We start from the raw sequence: 23890 nt of genomic DNA, 5'->3' as shown, positions 1-23890 counted from the left end.
AGATGATACCTCAACAGCTACGAGTTTTGTTTTGAGAGATAGTGTCACTCTTCTTAAAAATGAATGTTCAGGGTCTGGGCCTTGGCCAAAATGACTTTATTCCACTGATGAAGTTCTTTGTTGTAATGGGGGTGTGATTTGAGTCGTTGTCTTACTGCATAAAGAAAATTATTTTAATTAGATTGGATGCATTTCTCTGTAATCTGGCAGACAGTATGCATTTGTAGACTTCTGAATTAATTGTGGTAAAACATCAAGAGTTATATCATCAACAAAGATTCGTGAGCTTGTTAAAAATACAGCCATGCCAGCCCAAGCCATAATTTTTGCATGCAATGACTTGGTTCCACAACTTTTTTGCCTCATCACTGTATTTTTCTGTAAATTTTAATTTTACTTACTGATTTTACTTTTTAGCGGCACAGTGACTTAATGGTTAGCCTTTTCACCTTGCACCTCCAGGGTCTGGCTTCGATTCCCGCCTTGCGGTCTGTATGTGTAAAGTTTATATGTTTACATCTCCCAGTGCTTGGTTGGTTTCCTCCCATCATCCAAACACAAATTAGGATAAGTGCCATTCTCAAATTGCCCATAGTGTGTGATTGAGTGGATGAGTGTGTGTATATGTGTATACTCTGCAAAGTTAATGGCACTATGGTTCCAGTTACAGTAATTTATAATCTTCTTAGTTGTTTTCTTTGCTTGACGCAGCCCATTTATTTAGATTTTTCAGAAATATCATCTTTTTTTTGGGAGGAGAAGATGGTTGTTACCCTGCAGGAGAAAAATGGTGGATCTGATAAAAACATTTAACTATAAGCGCTTCAGAATTTCATACTATAGGTATACTTGGGGCATGGTGGTGTAGTGGTTAGCACTGTCTCCCTGCACCTCCAGGGTTCGCGTTTGATTCCTGACCAGGCTTGATTCCCATCTCTGAGTGCATGGAGTTTGCATGTTCTCCCCATGCTTGGTGGGTTTCCTCCATCTACTCCGGTTTCTTCCCACAGTCCAAAGACATGTCGGTTAGGCTAATTTGCGTTTCCAAATTGCCCGTAGTGTGTGAATGTGTGTGTGCCCTGCGATGGATTGGCACCCTGTCCAGAGTGTACATTGCCTCGTGCCCTAAGTCTCCCCTGGATAGGCTCCAGGGCCCCGCGACCCTGAATACAGGATAAAGCGGTATGGAAGATATTTGAGTGAGTGTGTGAGTAAAGTATACTTGGGGTTGTTCAGTTTTTAAATAAACGAGATGACACCTGCACAGCAGGCTGTCTTCGAAAGAAAAAAAAAAGCCCTTCCTGATAGCAAACCACAACATACAGGAGTTGAACGTCAGCGTGCTTCTTTTGAAATGCAGCTGTTAAGGCTTCACCATGCACATAAAAGCAAATGCTATAATTTAGCAGTTGCAGTATTTTGCTCAATGATTAGTCTTGATGTTCAGATGTTATTCCTTATTTATTTGTAGTACGTATATGGTGCGGTTACACCTAAAAGAGCCGAGTCAAAAAATCTGCCTGAAGGAACCGACTCGTTCTTAAACGACACATCACTCCGAGGGACCGTTCAAAAGTGTCAGGAGCTGGCTATAAAACTCTGGCAAACATCTTTTTTTATTGTCAGAGATGTGTCTACTGCAAATCTGCAAGTCATGTCAGGTAACCTACATTTTATTACAAATATTCAGCACCATATTTACAGCTTATAACAATCTATTCCCCTATGTATCTAGCTATTACGTTAGAGTTTCACACAGGGAACGGAAAGTAATTCATGTGGTCAAGTGGTAGCTACGGAAGATGACCAAACGCTACTGTAACTTGGAAAAAAAAAACACACCAAGATTTTATTTTATTCATTTATTTATATTTTAAACCCCTTATATCTTTGCCTCAAACAGGTCGAGAATACAATTTTGTGTTTACACGTTTACATTACTAAAGTGTAATAAGTTAAGTGTTTCGTCACTGGGGGAAACACTTAACTTATTACAAGGGACACTGTATAAACACCTCCATGCTAACCTCATAGTACACTATTTAAGCTTAAGGCTAAAGGGAGCTGCTGATTCAAATACTGCAGATCCACTTTTACGCCTGTAGAGGGCAGTCATTAGCCTTTAAATATAATCCGCGTCTAAAACGAAACTCAACATCTGTTGCATAAATCTGTATTTTTTTTTGCTGTTTTTTTGTTGCTGTTATAACTAATTCGAAAAAAAACCTTAATTGTTTAAATCAATTTATGTTTACAGTCTAGGTATGATACACTATTTGAATTTGACCAAAAATGTACCAAATTGACTGCAGTTGAAGCTGTATTGGATCAGTCAAAAACACAAACTATTTTAATAAGTTTATTTTTTTATGTGGTGTGTGTTTTACTGCCACATGAAGGTGAGGATGCCTTTGAAGCATTTTTTAGCTTGTGGTTGAACAGATGATCACACATTTCATCTGATCAGACGGAAGGCTCAAAAAACCCTGTACAGGATAAACAGTATCCTTAATGAATAATTTACAGATAATCTGCAACATATTTTAAGCAAGAAGCTATGAAACAAGATCTCAGAAGTGTACTTTCTTCACTTCTAATAAAAGTAATAAAACAAAGTCCTTAGTTGAAAACGGCACCATTTCACGTAGGTGCGCATATTGTTGAATGACGTCCGAACAGTCCAATCGGCATACTGATTTTCAGTAGCCAATCCCGCAATGAGGCGTGACTTCCTTGAAATTGAAACGGAACTATTGCGCTGACTCCGCCCACTTACTGATGGCGGGCGGCTTCTAAGATAGAGGGTGATTTTTCTCTTTATAAAGATGTCATTCAGTTGACTATAGCTTATCTTTAATTTTCGCCTTCCTTCCAGCACGAGAATGTAGTGAAGGTACAAATTTAATTTCGTCATGTAAGTACAGGTATGTAAACGATCTAGCTGGTCTACATTATCTCCTCCTTACTCAGCACCCGAGTGGCTAACACAAATTAGCAAGTGTTTACATAGGCAGGAGACATGCTTTGCATTCTCCCGAAAATATCAGTACGACGTCTGATAAGTTTATTTATATAAAAATAAATATTTGTCACGTGCTGTAATATATATTAAAATGTAGAGCTTGTCTTTGTCTGTTACCGCGGAAGTTAGGTAACCGGCAGAGTTTGTTTAGGGAACTCCGGGGTTAACAGTACTGTCAGTTTACATTACTGTACAGAGTGTTTCTTTTATTTTTTGTAAAATATTTACACTTAATTTACTTTAAAACTTGCTATTTGTAAATGTCCTAATTCTGTAGAAGTGAAACTGCTTTATATCTGGTTTGAAGTGTTTGATTCAGACAAAGATGTGTGTGAGTGATGATCTCCTGGAAAGCTAGTGTTTACTGTGGATCTGCAGTCTCTAATGTTATTAACTAAACATGTAGACATGTTTCTCACTTTTTTGGTAATGGTTCCTAAAACAGAATCTTGCGATAGGGATAAATATCATTATTTATATATTAAAATTATATATCTGTAGGTTTGATTCCCAGCCAAAATACCCAAACCCCAGTGCCGGTTTCAAACCCGGATGAAATGGGAGGGTTGTGTTAGGAAGGGCATCCGGTAAAACCTGTGCCAAATGTGGATTGGATCGTCCGCTATGGCAAACCTTTGATGGGAGCAGCTAAAAGAACAACAATAGCATAATTACATTATTAATGGTCATTAAATGGTTTAGTGGATTAGGTTAAAGTAGGTTCTAACTGCTCATGCAAAATATGTTTTTTGTGTATTATTACCATTTATATGATTTCCAATAATAATAAGTTTACTAATGTAAAGATAACACACGTATGCTTACATACAATACATACAGTAGAAACATCAAATCAGCTGCTACCAACTCTTAGTTAAAAGGCATGTTAAAAAAGATGTCATGGTTCTCACAGGCACAATCTATCACAATATAAGTATTTTATTATATGATATTTCTCAGCCCTGCTAAAAAGACATGACACTGTAAAAATTATGTTCGTATGGCTTGCACATTATGGTTGTTTTATTATGAATTTAATTTCATATGTTTTAAGATGCATTCTAGAATAAATATTAACAGTAATCTGGCTGTATAGAAGTCCCAAAAATTGAATTTGAATACATGTGTATACATATACATACATAGACACACAATTAATTAAAACGAAAAAGAACTAGGATGTGTTCTGGTGTAGTCAGCTTGGAATATATATATATATATATATATATATATATATATATATATATATATATTTTTTTTTTTTTTTTTTTTGGTGCTTCACTTTGAGAGTGAAGGTCAATGCAAATCAGTGCAAAGTCATTCTGACTTCCCTTACTCCTCTGAGTGTGTCTGTATGAGCACTTTTGTCACTGAACATGCTTGTTTTATGAACAAGGCCACAGTGTCTACTGTCTGCCTATAAGTTCTTTGTCATCCACACAGCATTTACCCTTATTTTGTAATATTTTGTATCAGTGACTTTTTTTTTTTTTTTTTTACTGTTACTGACCATTTGATTAGTTGACAGTGGACTAGTACAGATACACAGAGAACTTGTGAAAATCAAGCAGCGTTTTGCTCAACCCAATGTCAAAGCTTTAACCCATTTTGAGTTCTTTTACTGTGGAATTTAGTTAAGAAAAAGGTTTGCTGTGCTTGTATTATAATGAGCACTCGTTTCGTCAAATATTAAAAAGACTTTTATATTCAAACTCACGTGCCTTTGTCTCTGTCCAGATGAATTAGAAGACCCCTAAGGACACACACCATCTTTACTTTCTTCAAATTTAAAATGAAAAGTAACCTCAGGCAACATATCACCTCCATGGGTGAGAGATGCACTTTAGTATGGTATATACTGGAAAGCCTGTTTAGCTTTAATAGTTTCTGTCCCTTAAATAATTACTAACTTAATACAGTTCATGGTATGGAATGCATCTATTTTGTGCATCATCTAACAGCAGCAATATTAACTTTTGAGAGCAGGCGCTGTGACGTGCTGTTCATGCAATCTCTACCCCTGACCTTCTGCTCATGCATGGCAAGGGTACGCTTCTTCGGGGGCTGGGGATGTTCTTAAGGTTCAGCTGCTAAAAGTAAATCTAAGCATTTCTGTAAAACTAACATTGTGGCTAGGGTGTGTGGCACGGGGTTTCCTGGGTAATGCGGTGTTGTCTTCAGTGAATGCATCATACTTGAGTAGAACAAACATAACTTCTCCTTCTCTTTGTTCTGTTCTAGTGAAAGACTACATTCCACTTGGTGGTCCAACACATCACAGAGTTGATGATAGAAGAAGAGATCACTCAGTGCCACAAAGCTCACCTCAGGGGACGAATAAAAAGAATGAACACACTCTGAAACCTTTAAACCCACTCGTACAATGCACACCTCCTCCTCATAAAACTTTTGTGCAAGGAGGGAGGGATAGATCTTCAACAGTGTTTTCTGCAGGCCCTAAAAAAATTATTGCAAAAAGCCAGAAGAGTCCCACTAATGGCATTGTACCAATGAGAAAAGTCCAATTTAACAATAACATTCACTTGGATAATGACAGATCCTGCCAATCTGCTAGGAAAAAAAATGCTTCTTTACAAAGGAAGAATTCATATGTTCAAGAAAAAGAATTTGCCCTCGCTTTCTGTAAGCAGTTGAATGAGAATTTAAAGGTAACTAAAACATATTTCTTAGATAATGTAATTTTTTCATAATAGCAAAAATCTCTGTTTCTGGAAAGTAGCCCTCCTCCAGAGTATGACAAGATGAGTTCATGTACATCTATCTAATTACATTTATTATTCAAATTATAAAATAATTATAATTTTTTCATTATTTTATTCGCGAAATATGGCCCATCATGTACTCTTCTTGCTTTATATTCTTTAGTGAAACCACCCCAAACTATAGTTATATACTATTTAGACTAGCAATAGGTCTTATTTATATGCTATTTCTTTATTTTCTTTCTTTCTTTCCTTGAGATCTGGCAAAATAAAATTCAGTATTTGCGGGTATTCAGCAATATATATTCTTTTAACAGATGTTCTCTAATATATAATTTTTAGGTTGGAGGGTCTGTGCTGCAGACAGGTAACAGTCAGCAAAAGATGCCCTCTGTGCATCCGCCGCTCATTTCCTCTTCTAAGTCTGAGAGCCACAAAGCGTTAGCTCCACCTAACTCTCAGAGAAGACAGAGTTTTCAAAGTAGTGCGAGTCAGCAAAGCCAACCATCTGTTAAAAAGATGCACAAACCGAGCGATTGGGATCAGTGTTCATCTTTACTTAGCCAGGTAATATTAATCAGAGAGATTGTTCAGAGAGCTTTCTGAGAAATCATGTTAGAAGTAATTCTTAATTGATGATGATCACGGTTAAAATCATATATCTTTAATATGATGTTTGTTTCATTGTGCTGTAGGGAGAACATGCACATCACCAAGCAAATACACCAGGTATCTTTTATGTTTGACACTGTATAGCTCCCTAATATTCCAAATGAAGATTCCAGTTTTGAATATTTGTATTGTCTGAGTTCTCCAGTTTTCCGCACTTTAGGAGTAACATACTGTAAAAAAATTTTACTTATATGAATGGTTTTTTTTACTGTCCAATTCTAAAACTGTCTTCTATTCATTGTATGGAGTACTAGTTTAATAGTTTTCTGGAAATAATGTGGAGAATCTGTGTTTATGAAATGTGCAGCATTGCCAAAATGTTACATCCAGGAGTATAGTAATAATAATAACAACAGTAATTTACGAAGTATAAGGATGGAGTCTAAATACTGTGGGTTTGTAGTGAATGGACAGTAAAGCATAGTTGCCACTTTCACAATTTTTGCTACAAATCAATTCCATTTCACATATTGTTGCTGACATGGGTCAGAACTCCATTCTCAGTACCATCCTCAAAGATCATCCTGAATGACATGAACAGTATTTTCTGTGCTTTAGTTTTGCCTTTATTTTGTTTAGGGGCATATCAGACTCACAGTTTTAAAACTGTAGTGATTATAGCAAAAGTGATCAAAGTCTGAGCTGGGCTTAAAGCACCATGGGATTGAAGGCATGTCTCATTCAATCTGTCTTTTCAGCATTTTTTTCTCTTTTGGTAGCAGGTGTCAGATCTCTATCCTTGAAGAGACGGAGAACATCCAGTGCAGAAAGACACGGAGATGGCAAGAGATTGTGTCAGGAAGATGTTGGATTTGTCCCAACTCCGATTTGTGTCAGTTCTTCAAATGTCAGCTCACCGCCAAAGTTTGTCAAATGTGCCTTCCTGAAGACAACTAATTCCTCTGTGTTGACTCTAAATGAGAAAAAATCTCCAACAAATAACAATCATGCTGGAGACAGGATAAAGTCTACCAACAATGTATCCAAACAGCTTTTTCAAGAACCAAGGCCAGAAAGTCATAAACTCTCGACAATCCTAAGCATTGTCGTCGATGGAACAGGTCATCAAAAAGAAGAAGTGAAAAGGTCTACTGAAAATAAATGGCTTATTGACAACTCATCCACTACTGACCCTTGTCACTCACTTTCTAGCAAACTTAATAAGAAACAAAGTTCGCCGGTCTTCTCATACACAAGTTCTGTGCCAAGCCATATGGATAAGTCTAAGACCTGCAATCCTCTCCAGCAAGAAGTTACATCACCCCCCTTTTTTAACATCATGGGCTCACACAATTCAAAGACCATTACAAAAGAAAGGAAGGATGTAGCAGATAAGCAAGACCTGGTGTGGAAGGACCCCATAGATTTGGAGCTAGGTGAGGAAATGGAGGTAGAGAGCTGTGTTCTCAGCCTCAGCAGCAGCCATAGTAGTGCGGAGGATCATTTGCTATCTTTAAAGGAGATCCTGGAGGGGAGCACTCGTGTACCTGACACTCCAGAGAAGACAACATTCTCTGAGCCCAGCACTCCAGGCTTTAAACTTGCAGTAAGCTTACATTAGCACACATAGTAAATTAATATATAAATATAGTAGTGGTGCATTGTTAATGAAAATAGGTTAAAAAAAAAAACTGGTTGATAGACTGATTGGAAATTTCCCTATACTTTGTAAAATTCGAATTATAACTGGACATATTCTGCATGCCATGATAAATATTGTCTTCAAGCTGTAAAGGTAGAATTAGCCTTTTTGTCAGTTTATAAAATGAGAAGCTATAAAATTCCTCCTTAAAAGAGTACTACTCTATGAATTCCCCAGGCTGTGCTAATGGGAGGAAACAAACAAATTCCATATGCAAATTGCCAATATTCAACCAATTGGGCCCATCAGTCATGTTGCCTGTCAATTCATAAATTCCCCTTGCTTGCACTAGCATTTGGGCATTCTAGCTTTAGCTTCTATTTTGCAGGTATGGCTTTGGGGAAAACGCTGAAGGGAGGTGCCAGATTTGCATGAATGTTTTTAAATTACTATTGCTAGGATTACATTACATTCAGATTCATTATAATCAGACTTTTTCCAAAAAAGGTTCACCCTTTTTACTTTCCAAAATCTTAAAATGGTTAACTGTATTCCATCTAAAAACAACCAAAATTGACCAGATTACTTTTTTAAACAACTTTGTATCTTGATCTACAATTCTTTTTCTTTTTTAGCCGGAGGATCTTAAAAGTAAGGCTCCAAATTACAAGAACACACTGGAGCAAATGCTGAAGGAGAAGGAGCAGAATCAAAAGTAAGTCAGGAAATGTGTACGTTAAAACTGTTCATGCAAAAAAATCAAAACATGTTATTTTTATTTTCTTTTGCAAGGCAAAAGACACACGACATTCATAGTTATCTGACTTCATACTTCGTTTACTTTGTATTTTTATAGAGCTAAGGAGCTTGAAATGCAGCTACTTCAAGCTTGTAAAGAAGATCTGTTGAAACTGGATGAAGATGAAAATGCTGAAGCAGGACTTTCACATGAGCAAAAGTATTTCTGTTGGTGTTTATACTGTGAGATATTGAAAAGTTTCAAACAGTTATGCAAATTGACATCTGTTCTTGTTCATTAGGGAATTCTTACAGAGATTCTCAGTTAGCTCGTGCGTCATAAGAGACGTCCACCCTGGAGAGGAAGTTTTCGCTCTGAACAACTCTGGCCGACTCTTCAGCCATCAGAGTCTGGACCTGAGGAAGATTGGGGTTACCCCAAAAAACAGAGAACAGGAGAGACTTCTACAGTAAGATCTAAACCTGCATATAAGGAATAGAAATGCTTTATGCCAAAACATGTGAAAGCTTATTTCATAGTCTACACAACGTGATTTGGCAGTCTAAAAGGTACGTGGCTAATGAGACATCTTTGTGCTAAACGCATGTTTCTCGTTGTGCAGAGCGCGTTCAGAACAGCTTGTGCTGCAGCTGTGTACAGGATTGTTTAGAAGAGCCTACTCGTCTTCCCCTTGCCAGCCTCAGGTCACCCGCTGGCTTTTTCAGGCAATGAGTTTTACATTACAGACACATTCTCGATACACACATATCCTTTCAGACATTTACACACAATGTGCACTAAACTGAGTTCATATGCTTACACATTAATGCTCCAGCAGTTATAACTCTAATCTAATATCTAATAACTTATTACTATATATTATTATTATTCTATACAAGCGTTCTTATAGCTTTCTCTGCTTACTTGGAAAACGGCTCTAAGCCTAAGGACAGTCATTAAATTTCGTCGATTTAACTTTAACGTACATGACTTTACAAAATGCATAGAAAATTAGTCATTGCACAACATTAATGTCTTTCAGCAATGTTAATTAGGTAAAATGTTAGCTTATTTATTTCATATTCTTGTGAATTCTTGATATAAATTTTTCTTGTTTGTTAGATGGTGCAGTTATGCATTTATGTGATAACTCTTAATTTAAACGACAGATGATGTCAGTCCACCCAAACCCCGTCATCTGTGACCAGATTCTTCAGGACATGAAGTCTATTGCCTTGTCCGCTGCTACACAAATAGGTATACTATGATGTGACTTTGTACAGTAAGTGCTCTGTGTTACTGGCGTGTATATTTACATTTTTTGCTGTTCATGTGTTGTAGTGGAGAAAAACAATAAGAAGTTTATGGTGTGGGTGCCCAGTATACAGGATGTTGCACTAGTCTTCATCAACATGGGTGTATCATTTGTCAGTTTGTTTCCATTAGAGGATCTACAACCCCCTTTCACTGAGGGAGATCTGCTGTGAGTACTGGGCATCTGCGCAACTCAAAACCTTCCCTATCAGCGGTTTACTTACTATGATTTGTGGATTTTAAAACATATCTTTAAAATGTACTTGCTGTTCTTTGCTAGAGAGAGTTTGGAAATTAAGCCTGATGGTACAAGGCCTGAAAAAGAAAGTGACCCATTTCCACAGCATAATTTTGTGAACATTATCAAGGTAATTTTAGAAAAGATACTGTTTGATTTATATGTTTTCAGAATTCCATGATTTCATGGTTTGAATTTGTATGTGTTTTTGATGCCAGCTGTGTGTTTGTCCTCGTGTAGTACCTGACAATTTGTGCAGCCTTGTGTCCAATGGTGTACAGTGATGAGGAGCTGCTGCTGTTGTTGACTTTGGTGTGCAGAGTCAGTCTAGAGACACATTTACAGCTGCTGCCAACTGGAGACCTCTGCTGCCTGCTACAGCACATCCTCAGCAACATGACACACTGGGAACTGCAGGTTAGACACGTTAGATACCACAATAAGATCTGTATCAACATGTACACTACCAACAAAAGTTTGGACACACCTTATAATTGTCATCGTCTTTCCTGATGTTTATTTCTTTCTTCATTGTAAAACTACATTTTAAAACAACCCTGAAGGCATCCAAGATATCCAATAATCTCTTGATTATCCATGAATTATTTTTTTATATGTTTCATCTTAATTAAAAAAAAAACTTGAACAGTTGATACCGGGTACGGCACAGGACCCATCTTTGTGATGGCAGCCTGTGAAAGGAAAAGTGGCACACTCCTTCCCTACGTAGTGCTAGGGTATTCCCCTTGGGCAAGGGAGATTAACCCTTAAGCCCCCCTTACGAGGGTCGCATTTAAACTCTTCTACTATTTTATCCTTACATGCTTGGTAGAACTTTCATCACTTCGTAGGGACCCGGAGAATAATTGATCCCCACCATCTCAATTCTATTATAAGGAACAACTTGTTTGCTGAGTGTTGCGACCCGTGTCGGTGAAGGAAGAGATCCTGGTTTCTGAGAAATGTGGTTTGCTGCGCCTTCTATTATTTCAACACGACACTTTGGCTCCTACTTCATCTAGGCAGGTGGTTGGAATGGCTCGATCCAATCAATCGGCTGTCCAAAGCATACTCCTGTGTTCTGAGATCAATGAACATCAGTAACTTTCAGACTCATTGGAGACTTTGGCTAAGGGTCAATTAAGTGATTTGAGCAACTTGTTGCTTACTTTGCTTAAGTATATTCTGCGGCGCTGTGCATCCCTATTTCTTGGGCTCCAAGGTGGGTGAGGAGTAGAGATGATGAAAAGAAAAAACTTAAAATAGGGCTACGAAACACAACAAAAAAAAACAACGTTTTTTGGACCTGGATATGGACAACACTTCTGGAAAGACGAAGTTTCTACGACAAGTAATGATGACTGGCCAAAATTTATTATCATTGAAGCTTCTTCTTCTGATCTCCCAATCAAACTTTCCCTTTTTACTGTACAAAAAGTTTTTACGGGAATAGCAGAAATGGTACAAGAAGTAAAAAAAATTACAAACTGGAAAAAAATCTTGTGGAATGTAACAAAAAGGCCAATGCTGAAAATTTATTACATGCCAACATGTTAGCTGGGATACATGTTAAGACATCACCACACCCAACGATGAACTATAGTAAAGGGGTAATCCGTACCAGAGAACTGGATGATGTCGATGAAGAATTAAAAAACGAACTTAAGACCCAAAGAGTAATAAATGTAAAAAGAATAATAATCAAAAGAGAAGAACGAGTAATTAAAACAAATACATACATTATCACATTTAATAAACCAAAAATCCCAGAAAGAATTCTGATTGGGTATATAAGTGTTCCAGTAGATCTCTTCATAAGTAATCCCCTTAGGTGTTTCAACTGCCAATAATATGGTCATGGATCGAATGGATGCAAAAATGAACACATTTGTTGTAATTGTGGGGAAGGAGACCATGACAAAGAGAGCTGTGAAAGGCCATCCAAATGTTGTAATTGCTCAGGCGATCCTTCAGCTGCATCAAAACAATGTCCCATGTGGATCAAAGAAAAAGAAGTACAGAAGGTCAGATGTTTAAAGAGGATCAGTTACCCTGAAGCAAGGAAGATGGTAGCTGCTGCTCCTGTTTACGCTTTAAACGAAACGTTTGCTTGTGTGGTCAAAAAAACTGTGAAGACAATTGATTGCCAGACAGATATCACCTAGATGCATAAAGATAAACCCCAAACCATTAACCACAATAATCTACTCCCAAGGACAAAGAATACAGGAGTCCAGAGTGGATCTCCTTCTGATGACCTTCAACTGACCAAAGTTTAACAACCGAGCTCTTGTTTCTCACATGGCACTAGACCAACTAGTTGCTCAACTTCCATCTCCCTTTATCTTAATGGGAGATTTAAATAGCCATAACTGCCTTTGGCGTAGTAATCACTGCAATGCAAAAGGAAAGAAGATTGAAGATTTTATTGAAAACCATACCCTATGTATTTTAAATGATGGATCAAATACATATCTTCACCCAGGACATGGAACATACTCCCCAATCGACTTAACAATTTGTCAGCCTGAACTCTTTTTAGATTTATCATGGAAAGTACATCAAGATTTATGTGGAAGTGATCATTTTCCAATTATAGCTACTTTCAAAGGAAGAGAAGAAGTAGTAAAAGTACAAAAATGGCAAATAAAAAAGGCAAACTGGTATCATTTTCAATCTCTCTGCTATGAAAGATTTGCTAACCTCCCAGATCATAGCCCACACGCTATGCAGAAATTTCCAGAAACTCTCATAAACTACAGTTCCAAGAACATCTCTAAATAAAACATCTAAACGAATTGCATGGTTTAATGAGAGGTGTAAGGAGGCTAAAAAAGAAAGAAAAAAAGCTGAAAGACTTTTCTTCAGATACCCAACAACAACAAATCTTATCAAACTTGAAATTAAGAGAGCACAAGCAAGAAGAACCATAAATGAAGTAAAAAAGGAAAGCTGAGATTTGTTTCCAACATGTCAACAAACACTCCATCAAGTAAAAAATGGAAACTGATACGAAAAATTAAAGGAGAAAATAATGGTCCACAAATACAACATATCAAACAGAATCATTCAATCTTGACATCAAAAGAAGAAATTGCGAACATTTTAGCAAAAACCTTCAAAAAGAACTCAATTGAAAACTGCATTTCTGCTTTTAGAGGAATGCAGTTATGCAGTTATTGGATAACTCCAGTAATATAGAGCCCTACAACCAATCTTTTTCAATGGAAGAACTACAACGAGCCATCAAAAAATCCCACAATACAGCCGTTGGACCAGATAATATCCACTATTCATTTTTAAAGAATTTACCCTACCTTTTTCTTAAACTGCTCAACATTTTTAACTCTATCTGGATATCAGGAAATATTCCATCCGCTTGGCATAAAGCAGAAATCCAACTTTATTCAAAGTTTCTTATTTGATAGAGTTTATAGAGTCAAAGTAGCAAACACATAATCAAAACTGCACAAACAAGAACTTTGAGTACCTCAAGGAAGCATTTTATCTGTAACACTTTTTAATATTAAGATTAATAGTATTGTTAAAAACATTGGTTCTGACGTACTTTGTAGTCTATATGTAGATGATATCTGCATTTGCTACAGAAGTAAGAACATAACTATTGAGCGGAAAATCCAACAGAAGATAAATAAAATAGAATCTTGGTCAATCCAGAATGGCTTCAAGTTCTCACAAACAAAAAACGTCTGCATGCATTTTTGCCAGCTTCGATCACTACATAACGAACCAGAGTTGGTTATGGAAGGAACCCCCATTAAAGTCGTTTAAGAGACTAAATTTCTTGGCGTCACCCTTGACAGCAAATTATCTTTTATTTCACACATTAAACTTCTTAAAAAGAAATGTTTCAAAGCCATGAATATTTTAAAGATTTTATCCAAAACCAAATGGGGAGCAGACAGTTCAACTTTAATAAATATACACTACCATTCAAAATTTTTTGAATACTTCCTAACTCCATGATGGTTCCTGATTTTAATTTCTTTCTACATTGTAACGGAATACGAAAGGCGTTCAAAAAATGCATTAATCTCCTTTGAACAGTTGATATTGAGATGTTTCTGCTACTTATGCTCTGTAAAGACTTCATAACGCCTCTAATCTGAGGTGCTGTTAATTGGTCATTTTTTAGGCTGATAACTCTAAATGAACTTCTTGTCTGCAGCAGAGGTAGGTTTTGGTCTCGCCCTCCTGTGATGGTCTTTATGAGAGCCAGTTTCATTATGGTGCTTGACGGATTTTGCAAATGCACTTGACAATACTGTTCTTGCAAGAACTATGACCGAAAGGATGACCTCTGTGTCTTAAAATAACAACTAACTGTTGTTTTTCTTGTTGCTACGTAATTACCTTATCCCATATTTGCTATTTTATAGTTTTGAAATCCGTAGTATTGTTTTAGAATGTAGAAAATAAATGACTAAAAACAATAAAAGAAATTTGCAAGTGTTCTAAAACTTTAGTAGTGTATATAGAACTTTAATTCGATCAAAACTGGATTATGCAAGTATAATTTATGGTTCAGCCAGGAAATCATATATACGCCTTCTGGACACTGTACATCACCAAGTCATATGACTGGCATTAGGAGCCTACAGAACATCACCAATCCAAAGTCTGTATGTCGAAGCTAATGAACCCTCCTTGGAAAACAGACGATTAAAATTGGCACTAGAATATACAATCAAGCTGAGAACAAATAAGGAAAATCCAGCAGTCTTCACAAATCAACAATTAACAATTTATCAAAAGAAACCAAACTATATCCACCCACTTGGTTTACGTATTAAACCACATTTAGAGAACCTGAAAGTTGACTTGACCAACCTAGAACAGACACTTTTTTGCAGAGTTGCTCCATGGAACCTCAAAAAGCCTAACATCTACCTGGATCTAGGAAAAAAAAACAGAAGTCTAAGACCCATCCGAATATCACCAACAGTTTTTGGACATCAGAAGAAAATTACCACAGCATACCCCAGTATACACGGATCAAAATCAGGAAATAAAGTGGCAGCAGCCTTTGCAACAAACCTACTACAGCAGAGTGTACGCATCCCAGATCAAAGATAAATTTTTACTGCAGAAGCAAGTGCTTTGCTCATGGCTTTGAAATTCATTGAAACCACATCACGAAAGGATTACCTAATAATATCGGACCCAAAATCATGTCTCCAAGCATTATAAAATATAAAAACAGAGCATCCAACAATAGTGGAAATACTAACAAAGGTGTCATTCTTAGAAGCCAATAACTTTAACATAGTTTTCTGTTGGATATCCGGACACTCAGGAATCCCTGGTAATAAGAAGGCGGACAGAGCTGCCAAGAAAGCATTGTCTAAAAGACCAGTCAGATGTTTTTTTCCCTCCTCAGATTTAAAGCCAGTTTTGAATGAATTATCAAAAATTAATGGCAACAGAATGGGACCAATGCTCAAATAATAAACTATATCAAATAAACTCTGATGTTGGATCTAGACGTACTTTTCCTTTTAGAAATCGCTTGGATCAAGTGACCTATACAAGATGGAGGATAGGACACACAAAAGCAACACACATTTTTACTGTCAGGAGAAAACCCACCACAATGTTCAACATGCAGAACCCAGTTGTCCATTAAACATATTTTATTTGACTGTAACTTTCAATTCAATTCAATTCAATTTTATTTATATAGCGCTTTTAACAATGGTCATTGTCCCAAAGCAGCTTCACAAGAAAAAAATGAAAGATTTTTTATTTTTTATTTTTTTAAGAAAGAAAAGAAAAGAAAATATTTGGAAGTGTGTATGTGTGAGAAAAATGTGTCTAGATAATAATTAAATGAATGAATGATGAATGAAATGTCTCTGATGAGCAAGCCAAGGGTGACGGCGACAGTGGCAAGGAAAAACTCCCTGAGATGGCAATAGGAAGAAACCTTGAGAGGAACCAGACTCAACAGGCAACCTATCCTCATCTGGGTGATAACAGATAGAAATAACATCAAGTGTGTTGTGCAGGTGAAAGTTCAATATATCAGAAGTTGTGTAGATTCAGTTCAGCAGTAGGTGCAGAGGGCAGATGGGGTCAGATCACTGGAAGCACAGGAGCAGGATGTGTAGCTCCAGCCTCGCAGGGTTGGCCTTTGTCTACTGAAGCTGGCACAATCTCCAGATGTCTCAGGATGGGTAGAAAAATACAGAAAAGATGGAGAGAATTAGCGTAGTTGCCATTCAGGATAAGTGTAATGGAGTATGAGGTTATGGGTTGAGTTACGCGTATGCCAGATTAAACAGATGCGTCTTGAGCCTACTTTTGAATTGGGAAACCGTGTCTGCTCCCCGAACAGTGTCTGGAAGGCTATTCCAAAGCTTTGGAGCCAAATATGAAAATGCCCTGCCCCCTTTTGTAGATTTTAAAATTCTGGGAATTACCAGAAGTCCGGAGTTTTGTGATCTTAAGGAGCGTGGTGGATTATAGCGTATCAAAAGACTGGTTAGGTATGAGGGAGCTAAACCATTTAAAGCCTTGTATGTAAGTAGTACTATTTTGTAATTAATTCTAAATTGAACAGGTAGCCAGTGCAGGGATGATAATATAGGTGTTATATGATCATATTTTCTGGATCTAGTGAGAACCCTGGCGGCTGCATTTTGGACTAACTGTAGCTTGTTTATTGAGGATGCAGGACAACCACCTAGTAATGCAAACTCTAGTAACTCTTTTACTCCTTTAAGGAACTTGTTTTACACTGTTGACACAAGTAAATCCAAATATGGTTTTAAAATTCTTAGAAAAAATTCATTTTTAAACATCTTATCTAGTTCTTGAATAACAAAAATGCTTCTCGCCATGAATATAGCCATATAGAAGCTGGCATGGCGTTAAAAAAAAGAGAAAGAAAGAACAATTAATATTGAGATGTGTCTGCTACTTAAGGCCTTCATAACGGCTCTAATCTGAGGTGCTGTTAATTGATTGATTTTTTTTTTAGGCTGCTAAGTTTAAATTAACTTCTTTGCAGCACAGGTATGTTTTGGTCTTGCCTTCCTGGGAAGGTCTTCATGAGAGCCAGTTTCATAATGGTGCTTGATGGGTTTTTCAAACACACTTGACAATGCTGTTCTTGCAAGAACTCTTCCAGAACAGCTTACCAACATGACTTAAAATAACTCGTTATTGTTGAAATAACTCACTATTGTTGTTGTTACTTAATTACTTAATGCTATACGTGTTATTTTATAGTGTTGAAAAAAAAAAATCAGTATTGTTATGGAATGTAAAAAAATAATTCCAAGCTTGTGTCCAAACCTTTGACTGATTCTGTACATTTAATATAGGAGTTTCTCTCAGCTCGCTCTCTTTTTCTCTCTATCACTCTTTTACACACACTCGCCTCTTTTTAGACACCGCCATTAATTATTTTTTTATGTGTTTCATCTTAATTTATTTGAATTAGAATTACTGGCGTTACTAAATCTGCAATATTTTTGTCCTTTTTAGATGTTTTTTGTTGATCATAAAAATGAGATGCATAAAAGTGCTCAATAAGTTTATGATAATCACTTAAAACAGTTTTACAGTATTCAAGTGGACTGTTCTGTCTATAAAAAGCACAAAATATTCGAGATGAATATGGCCAGCAGGAATGTGAACAGGCAAAGTGCTAATGCAGCACATTTTTCATTTTTATCAAATTCCATCTTAATTCAAATTATTTGTTAAAACTCACTGGATGATTTATTTTCACGGTGAAAAAGATCTATAAAAAAAAAGGAGAGCTTCCATTATGGAACCGGGGTGTGTCCTGTTGAGACGTGATGTGTGTGACTGGAAAAAATTAAAAATAAATAAAAAAAATAAAAATCTAACTATACAGGAACAAAATTAAATGAGTTAAGAGTCAGAAATAGCAGTCTAATTGTAGAAGCTCCTATATCTGTGTTTGAGAAGCTCTGATGGTTGCATTTAAAAGCCCTTAATCATGCACTATACAGGCTTTTGCACACTTTGATCTTGTTTTGCTTTGCAAACAGTGCCTTGTACAGACCGATAAACACATATGTTTTTGTGTTATCTCTCAACGTCGTCTTCTTTTGTTTGTGCGCAGTTGCCTAAGGTTTGCCAGGCCATTACTAATCTCAGTGAGGATCACCACAACCTCAGACGACTGGTACAACTTCTCCCTCACAGTGGTCGGGGAAAGTATGTAAATTATTCTATAAAATTAATTATGCTCCTTTAATGTTGTTTAATATATTAATTGTCATTTTGTTTGTCACTACGAAGGCAATTGAAGAGGCACGTGAGTGTGTCGGTCATCTCTAAACTCTTAAACCACAGATGCACTTATACCCCATCATGCACAGAATTTCAGGTTAGAAGAATCTAAATTATTTTATGTTATATTGTAATAAGATAAAGTCTTAATAATTTGGTCTGAGTAACTTGTTAATTTTACTAAGAGTATACAATTCTTACATTTGGCTTGCACACAGCTGTCCGATCTGAGACGTTACCTACCTCGAATGCGTCCCTCCATGTTGTTAAAGGGCTTGATGGCTGCAAAGATCACAGAGCCACAGGAGTCTGATGATGTTGCCACTACTCCAGACCAGCAGGTGAACACCGAGCATGTGGAAAGCATTGCATTTTTCCTCATAATATAAAACAAAGAATTTTTACAAAATGGTGCTTACATCTGTATTTCAAACATTTTTTATAACATATTATAAAATCTGTGCTATTTCTAATTTACCTTAAGGTGCATGATTTTGTGATTACAGATGTTTCACATCTATTTATTTTTACATAATTTTGTCTTTCTTTACTTTGTAGTATGGATTTTTCACATTTATTTTACACATTCTGGGTTTCTTTAGGCTTATTACCTCTGCTATAGCCTTTTGGCTTTGACAAATGAAGCCTCAAATTTTGAGTTTTTACCCTCAACACAGAGAGTAAGTATCACATCTTGGTTCAGGATCTCTTTGTTTGTGCGTATTCATGAGACGCTGAATAGTCCTGTCAATAGAGACAACTGCGTGGCATCACTCCATTGCTAACACTATAAAACTTGGATAACGTTCTTTAAAAAAAGAAAATCTAAGAAGGTGCTTAAATAAACTGCTATAGTCTATAAATCAAAGGTTAATAGATGGTTTGTGGGTGGAAAGGTGGAATTCTGTGTTTTAAGTGTTCTTAGTAATGTAAGGGCTCAGTGTCAGTTTTGAATAGCAGTTCTGGTCTTTTGAGCACTGTGATGCTGTAAACATTTATTGCTTGTCATTTGACACTATTAAAGGAACAGTGTATTCACTTACAATCTGCCATTTTGGTTTGGCATAACTGATATAATGAGCATAGATAAGTTAATTGTCAGGTTGTGGGAGTTTTCAGAATGTGGACTGGCACAGGAACACTGTACTAGCTTGTGTTCTATTGGAGTTGTACTTGGCCAGTTGTACACAGTGCTATCTCTCTTTTAGAACGAGCTGCTGCTGCTGTCCGCTGAACTAGAGAAACATGTTAAGTGCGACATCAGGGAGAGTGAGAAAATGCTTTACAGGAGTAAGGTACAGTAATGTTTTAAAACTTCAATGAATTATTCCTCAAAAGATGAGCTTTCTGTTCAGTTGAAAAAGGAAATAAAGAAAAGAAAACCATATTCATAACATATTATTTATTTATTTTAGGTTAAGGACTTTGTTGCTAGAATATATACCAAATGGCAAGTGCTTCTACAAAGATCAAGACCCCGAGAGGTAAGACACATTTGTGTATCTGATTAATTATAGAATGATTAAAAATACTGTTAGATTCCTTTTGCTAGGGCTGCCAATATTAAATCTTTAACGCATGTGATTAATCAAGTAATTTTTCACGTTACCATTTCCTTTAAATCCAAATTGAGCATAAAACACAAGTTTGATCCTAATGGCTTCTCATAATGGCAGCGCTGTTACCCGACTGAGTGCGATAATGGCACGTTTAATGTGGATAATGAGATGACTGAGGAAACTTTACGAGGTGCGCTGAACATCAAGTATTATTAAAAGTTTTAGATAAAATTTAGGATAAACCCAAAGTTGTGTGCTTGAGCTACCTTTAAAGGAAACTAATTTTTACAAGAGTACATTAAATATAAGACCCTAAAGCTTTTACTGGAGGCCACTAGACATACTGTAAATGAGTAACCATAACTACCCCAGTGTAACAGCACACCTAATTAATGACCAATGGCAACTGTACTCATTCACTCTGGGTGTGTTAAAAACAGAAGAAAGACATTTTGCCAAAGCATGCACTAGCCAAGTTAAAATGGAGATAATGGACATGGTCACCACTAGAGGAACAGACAGGGTTACAATATGAAACATATTTTAAATGTCAGTTTGTGATATTATAAAAATGCATAATCTTTTTCATCTAACCAGTTTGTCACACAACTAGTCAAAAGTTTGGACACACCTATTTCCACGATCTTTCCTGATGTTTATTTCTTTCTACATTGTAAAGCAATACTGAAGGTGTCCAAAATATGCAATAATCCCCTTTGAACAGTTGAGATTGAGATGTCTACTTACACCCTGTAAAGCCTTCATAACACCAGGTTCTGTTAATTAGTTATTTTTGATCCTGGTACCTCTAATACCCCTTTTTCACTGCTCTGGTTCCCGTGCTGGTTCCCAATTTTGGAACCAGAGCCGCGCTTTTCCACAAAAAAAAAATAGGGACGGTGCCCAAAAATAAGCACCGAACTGGCCCCTAAACTCTGCTGGTCTAGTTGCGAGAACCCGTGACGTCACGAGCGGTGGGCGGAGTTTTAGGGAGCGTTAAAAAAAATGGCGGAGACCCAAAGTCCGTTAATGTGGAGCGCGGATGAAACAAAGGCGTTTTTTTTTGGCATTTTGGACATTCGCCGAGATTCAGCAGAAATTGGAAAGTGCTTTAAGAAAGAAAAAAAGTGTATGAGGAAATAAGAGAAGAACTAATAGTCGCAGGCTTCACACGAACAACCGACCAAATAATGTATAAGCTAAAAAAACTGAAGAAAGACTTTTAGCACTTATAACACGTCGAATAAACTGCTTTTGGATACTGAAATACATTTTAATACTAGTTTGGAGAATAACCAGTAAACTGACTTCGGCCATAGTCGTTTCTGTTTAGTGGGCGTGGCCTGTGACGTGTTATCATGCAGCTCCCGCTGAGCTCCTGTCTAGTGTAAATGCGGGCCGGTTCTCGGTGGTTCCCAGTCCAGCACCGGCCGAGCACCACAACCGGCACCTGGCACCAGCACCAGTGTAGTGGAAATGAGGTATAAATTTACTTCTCCTCTGCAGCAGAGGTACGTTAAGGTCTTGTTTTTCCGGGAAGGTCTTTGTGAGAGCCAGTTTCATCATGGTGCTTGATTGGTTTTGCAAATGCACTTGACAATACTGTTCTTACAAGAACTATTCCAAACTTCTGTTCAAACTTTTGACTGGTTCTGCATGCTATTCTTGTTTGTCCAGTGGCCTTGATTTACCAGGCTCTCACAAACTCTAACCCCCCTGCACTGTATCTCCTTTAGGAGATAAGGAATTTATTTCATTGTAAGCAGTTATGCGGTCAGGCAGCAAACAAAGCTGATTGTGACGAGTCAGATAACTACCCCAACATACCTCAAAGTGTCTTGCTGTCAGTGTTGTGCTGGGGCATCGTTCTGTAATTCTTTTTTTTTTCTTTTAAACCCAGGGGAAGCTATATGATTATTGGAAACCTCTTCCTGAGGATGAAGTGTCTTTAAAGGATGAGAGCCAATTTACTGAGCAGGAAGATGCAGAGGAGTCACTGACTGAAGAGTCTGATATTGTCCAGTCGGAAGAGGAAGAGTGCATGGAAGAAAAAGATGAAGTACCCGTGGAGAGTGAGGAACAGCTAGAGGACAGTGTTGAACAGATTCCAAAAAAGATTGAAGAGTTTCAGGAGGCTCCATCTGACATAAAAGAGGAACAAAGCATTAGAAATCAGGATGATGAAGAAGCAGAGGAGAAAAAAGATGATTCTTTAATAGATGAACTGCTTAGAAGTTGTTCTCATGGATCAGTAGAGACTGATGAGGATGAAGATGAAGAAGAGCTTCTTAAAGATGATGAGACTCTAGAAAAAAATGGAGATCTTGCCGGGGGAGAAAATGATGAGTCTGACAAAGTAGATGATGCAGATCTGTTACATAAAACAAATAAAGAGGTACTTTTAAATGAAATCTGGACATGTTCACCTAGACATAACTATTAATTGGCTAATTGTAATATAAATTGCCAGCATCACACAAATGTATAAAAGCAGCCTAACACAGTTAAAGCTGTGCAGTAATTTTTTTTAACTCTTCAGAGAAATGTAGACTGTCTCTGTTGTTATTAATACAACTGTACCAGGCATTGACATCCCCAGATAAAGTCACTGTGTCATAGTGTGAAAGAGACTTATTCTCAAGCACATTTGTATAATAAGCATGATGCACTGTACTGTCTTAAAAACCCTGTAGAGGGAGCTTTTCTCTTTTTCTTTTTTTCTCACAGCATTTCATTTTTATAGAAGCTGCTTATATCTTAATGTGTTTTTTTTTTTTTTTTTTATATTGCCAAGGTATCTGCTGTGTCTTAAAACTGTGTGTACAGTATATTTCTGGAAAAAATAAGAGCAAAATAAGTAAAAAGTGAAATACATGAAGGTAAACTGTAAAGCACTTTGTACATCAAAATATATATGTTTTTTATGGCCATAAATAATTTGTTTACATTTGTTATAATATGCAAAAGAAAGTATAATTGCTGGCTAAATAGTGTATAATTGATTATGCTAATGCTGAATATTAGATACAACTACAGGTTTTTTTTTATATTTATCAATTTTAAATTTACTATATAAAATTTCTATTCATATTCCTTTAAGGTTTAACTTAAATTTAGAACTGCAGATCTTTACTTTGATGCCAGTAAAGGAACGCTGTAGTTGGATGAAACCACTTTTTTATGATACTCCTGAGGTCATTCTCAGTGATTTTCCTGGGGAAATTTTGCACAATTCATCTGTAATGATCAGCTTTAACTAGCTAAATGTGTATAAAATGTGGCATAGAAAGGACCAAATCTAATTTTTTGTAATGTGTCTTTGTAATTGAAAAGTTATTGAAATTTATGAATAAATTTTTCCAGTGCATCCAGACTTTTGGTTCACACTGTATGTATACATCAGACATACATGATGTTATGAATATTTATGTAATTGTTTTAAAATAAAATAGTTTGCACATTTTTCCTTTCTTTAACTTTTGTCGTTTTTTTTTTTTTTTTTTAAGCTGAATAACTGCATTTTGCAGTACAATATGTCTGTCATGGTTTTTATTTGTGCTTTCATGACACTTTTTATTAGGGACACCTGTACATTCATAAAGTTTACTAATTGTGTGTTAGCAGCGCTTTGCAAAAAAATTCCTTCTGTGGCTGTAGACAATCCGCATCAAGGTGTGTTGTCGGTTGAGTCTGGCTATTCTCTTCTGATCTCTCATGAGCAAGGTGTTTCAGCCTGCAGACCTTCGGCTCAC

General features: G+C 36.6%; 1 protein-coding gene across 7 annotated transcripts; it reads left to right on the top strand.

Annotated features, from left to right (window-relative positions):
* Positions 1-1402: 1402 nt before the first annotated feature.
* On the top strand, positions 1403-23601 carry slf2 (SMC5-SMC6 complex localization factor 2). Of its 7 annotated transcripts, none has more exons than XM_053502163.1 (21): positions 1403-1661; positions 4760-4851; positions 5264-5691; positions 6088-6312; positions 6441-6474; positions 7137-7963; positions 8635-8714; positions 8856-8957; positions 9040-9207; positions 9361-9463; positions 9908-9995; positions 10080-10221; positions 10333-10420; positions 10531-10707; positions 18410-18504; positions 18589-18676; positions 18798-18920; positions 19182-19259; positions 19788-19874; positions 19995-20063; positions 22039-23601. In XM_053502163.1, exons 2-21 carry the CDS (start codon positions 4815-4817, stop codon positions 22579-22581), a joined length of 3582 nt encoding a protein of 1193 aa, XP_053358138.1. In that variant the 5' UTR covers positions 1403-1661; positions 4760-4814; the 3' UTR covers positions 22582-23601. The 7 variants fall into 7 exon arrangements, with proteins under 7 accessions (XP_053358138.1, XP_053358142.1, XP_053358139.1 ...); XM_053502164.1 differs by lacking the exon at positions 1403-1661 and adding an exon at positions 2764-2914; XM_053502166.1 differs by lacking the exon at positions 1403-1661 and adding an exon at positions 2764-2924 and having other exon boundaries at positions 7140-7963.
* Positions 23602-23890: the final 289 nt, after the last annotated feature.

The sequence above is a fragment of the Clarias gariepinus genome, chromosome 8 (genome assembly GCF_024256425.1).
Source record: "Clarias gariepinus isolate MV-2021 ecotype Netherlands chromosome 8, CGAR_prim_01v2, whole genome shotgun sequence".
Taxonomy (NCBI): Eukaryota; Metazoa; Chordata; class Actinopteri; order Siluriformes; family Clariidae; genus Clarias; species Clarias gariepinus.
Note: the sequence above shows the minus strand (reverse complement) of the source record. Positions and strands in the feature narration are given on the sequence as shown.

Bases quoted from the DNA above. Each gene is read 5' to 3' on its own strand.
- slf2 (XM_053502163.1), top strand. From the start codon at position 4,815: ATGAAAAGTAACCTCAGGCAACATATCACCTCCATGG. The intron at 4,852-5,263 runs GTGAGAGATGCA...GTTCTGTTCTAG, and splicing joins GCAACATATCACCTCCATGG to TGAAAGACTACATTCCACTT. The intron at 10,708-18,409 runs GTTAGACACGTT...GTTTGTGCGCAG, and splicing joins TGACACACTGGGAACTGCAG to TTGCCTAAGGTTTGCCAGGC.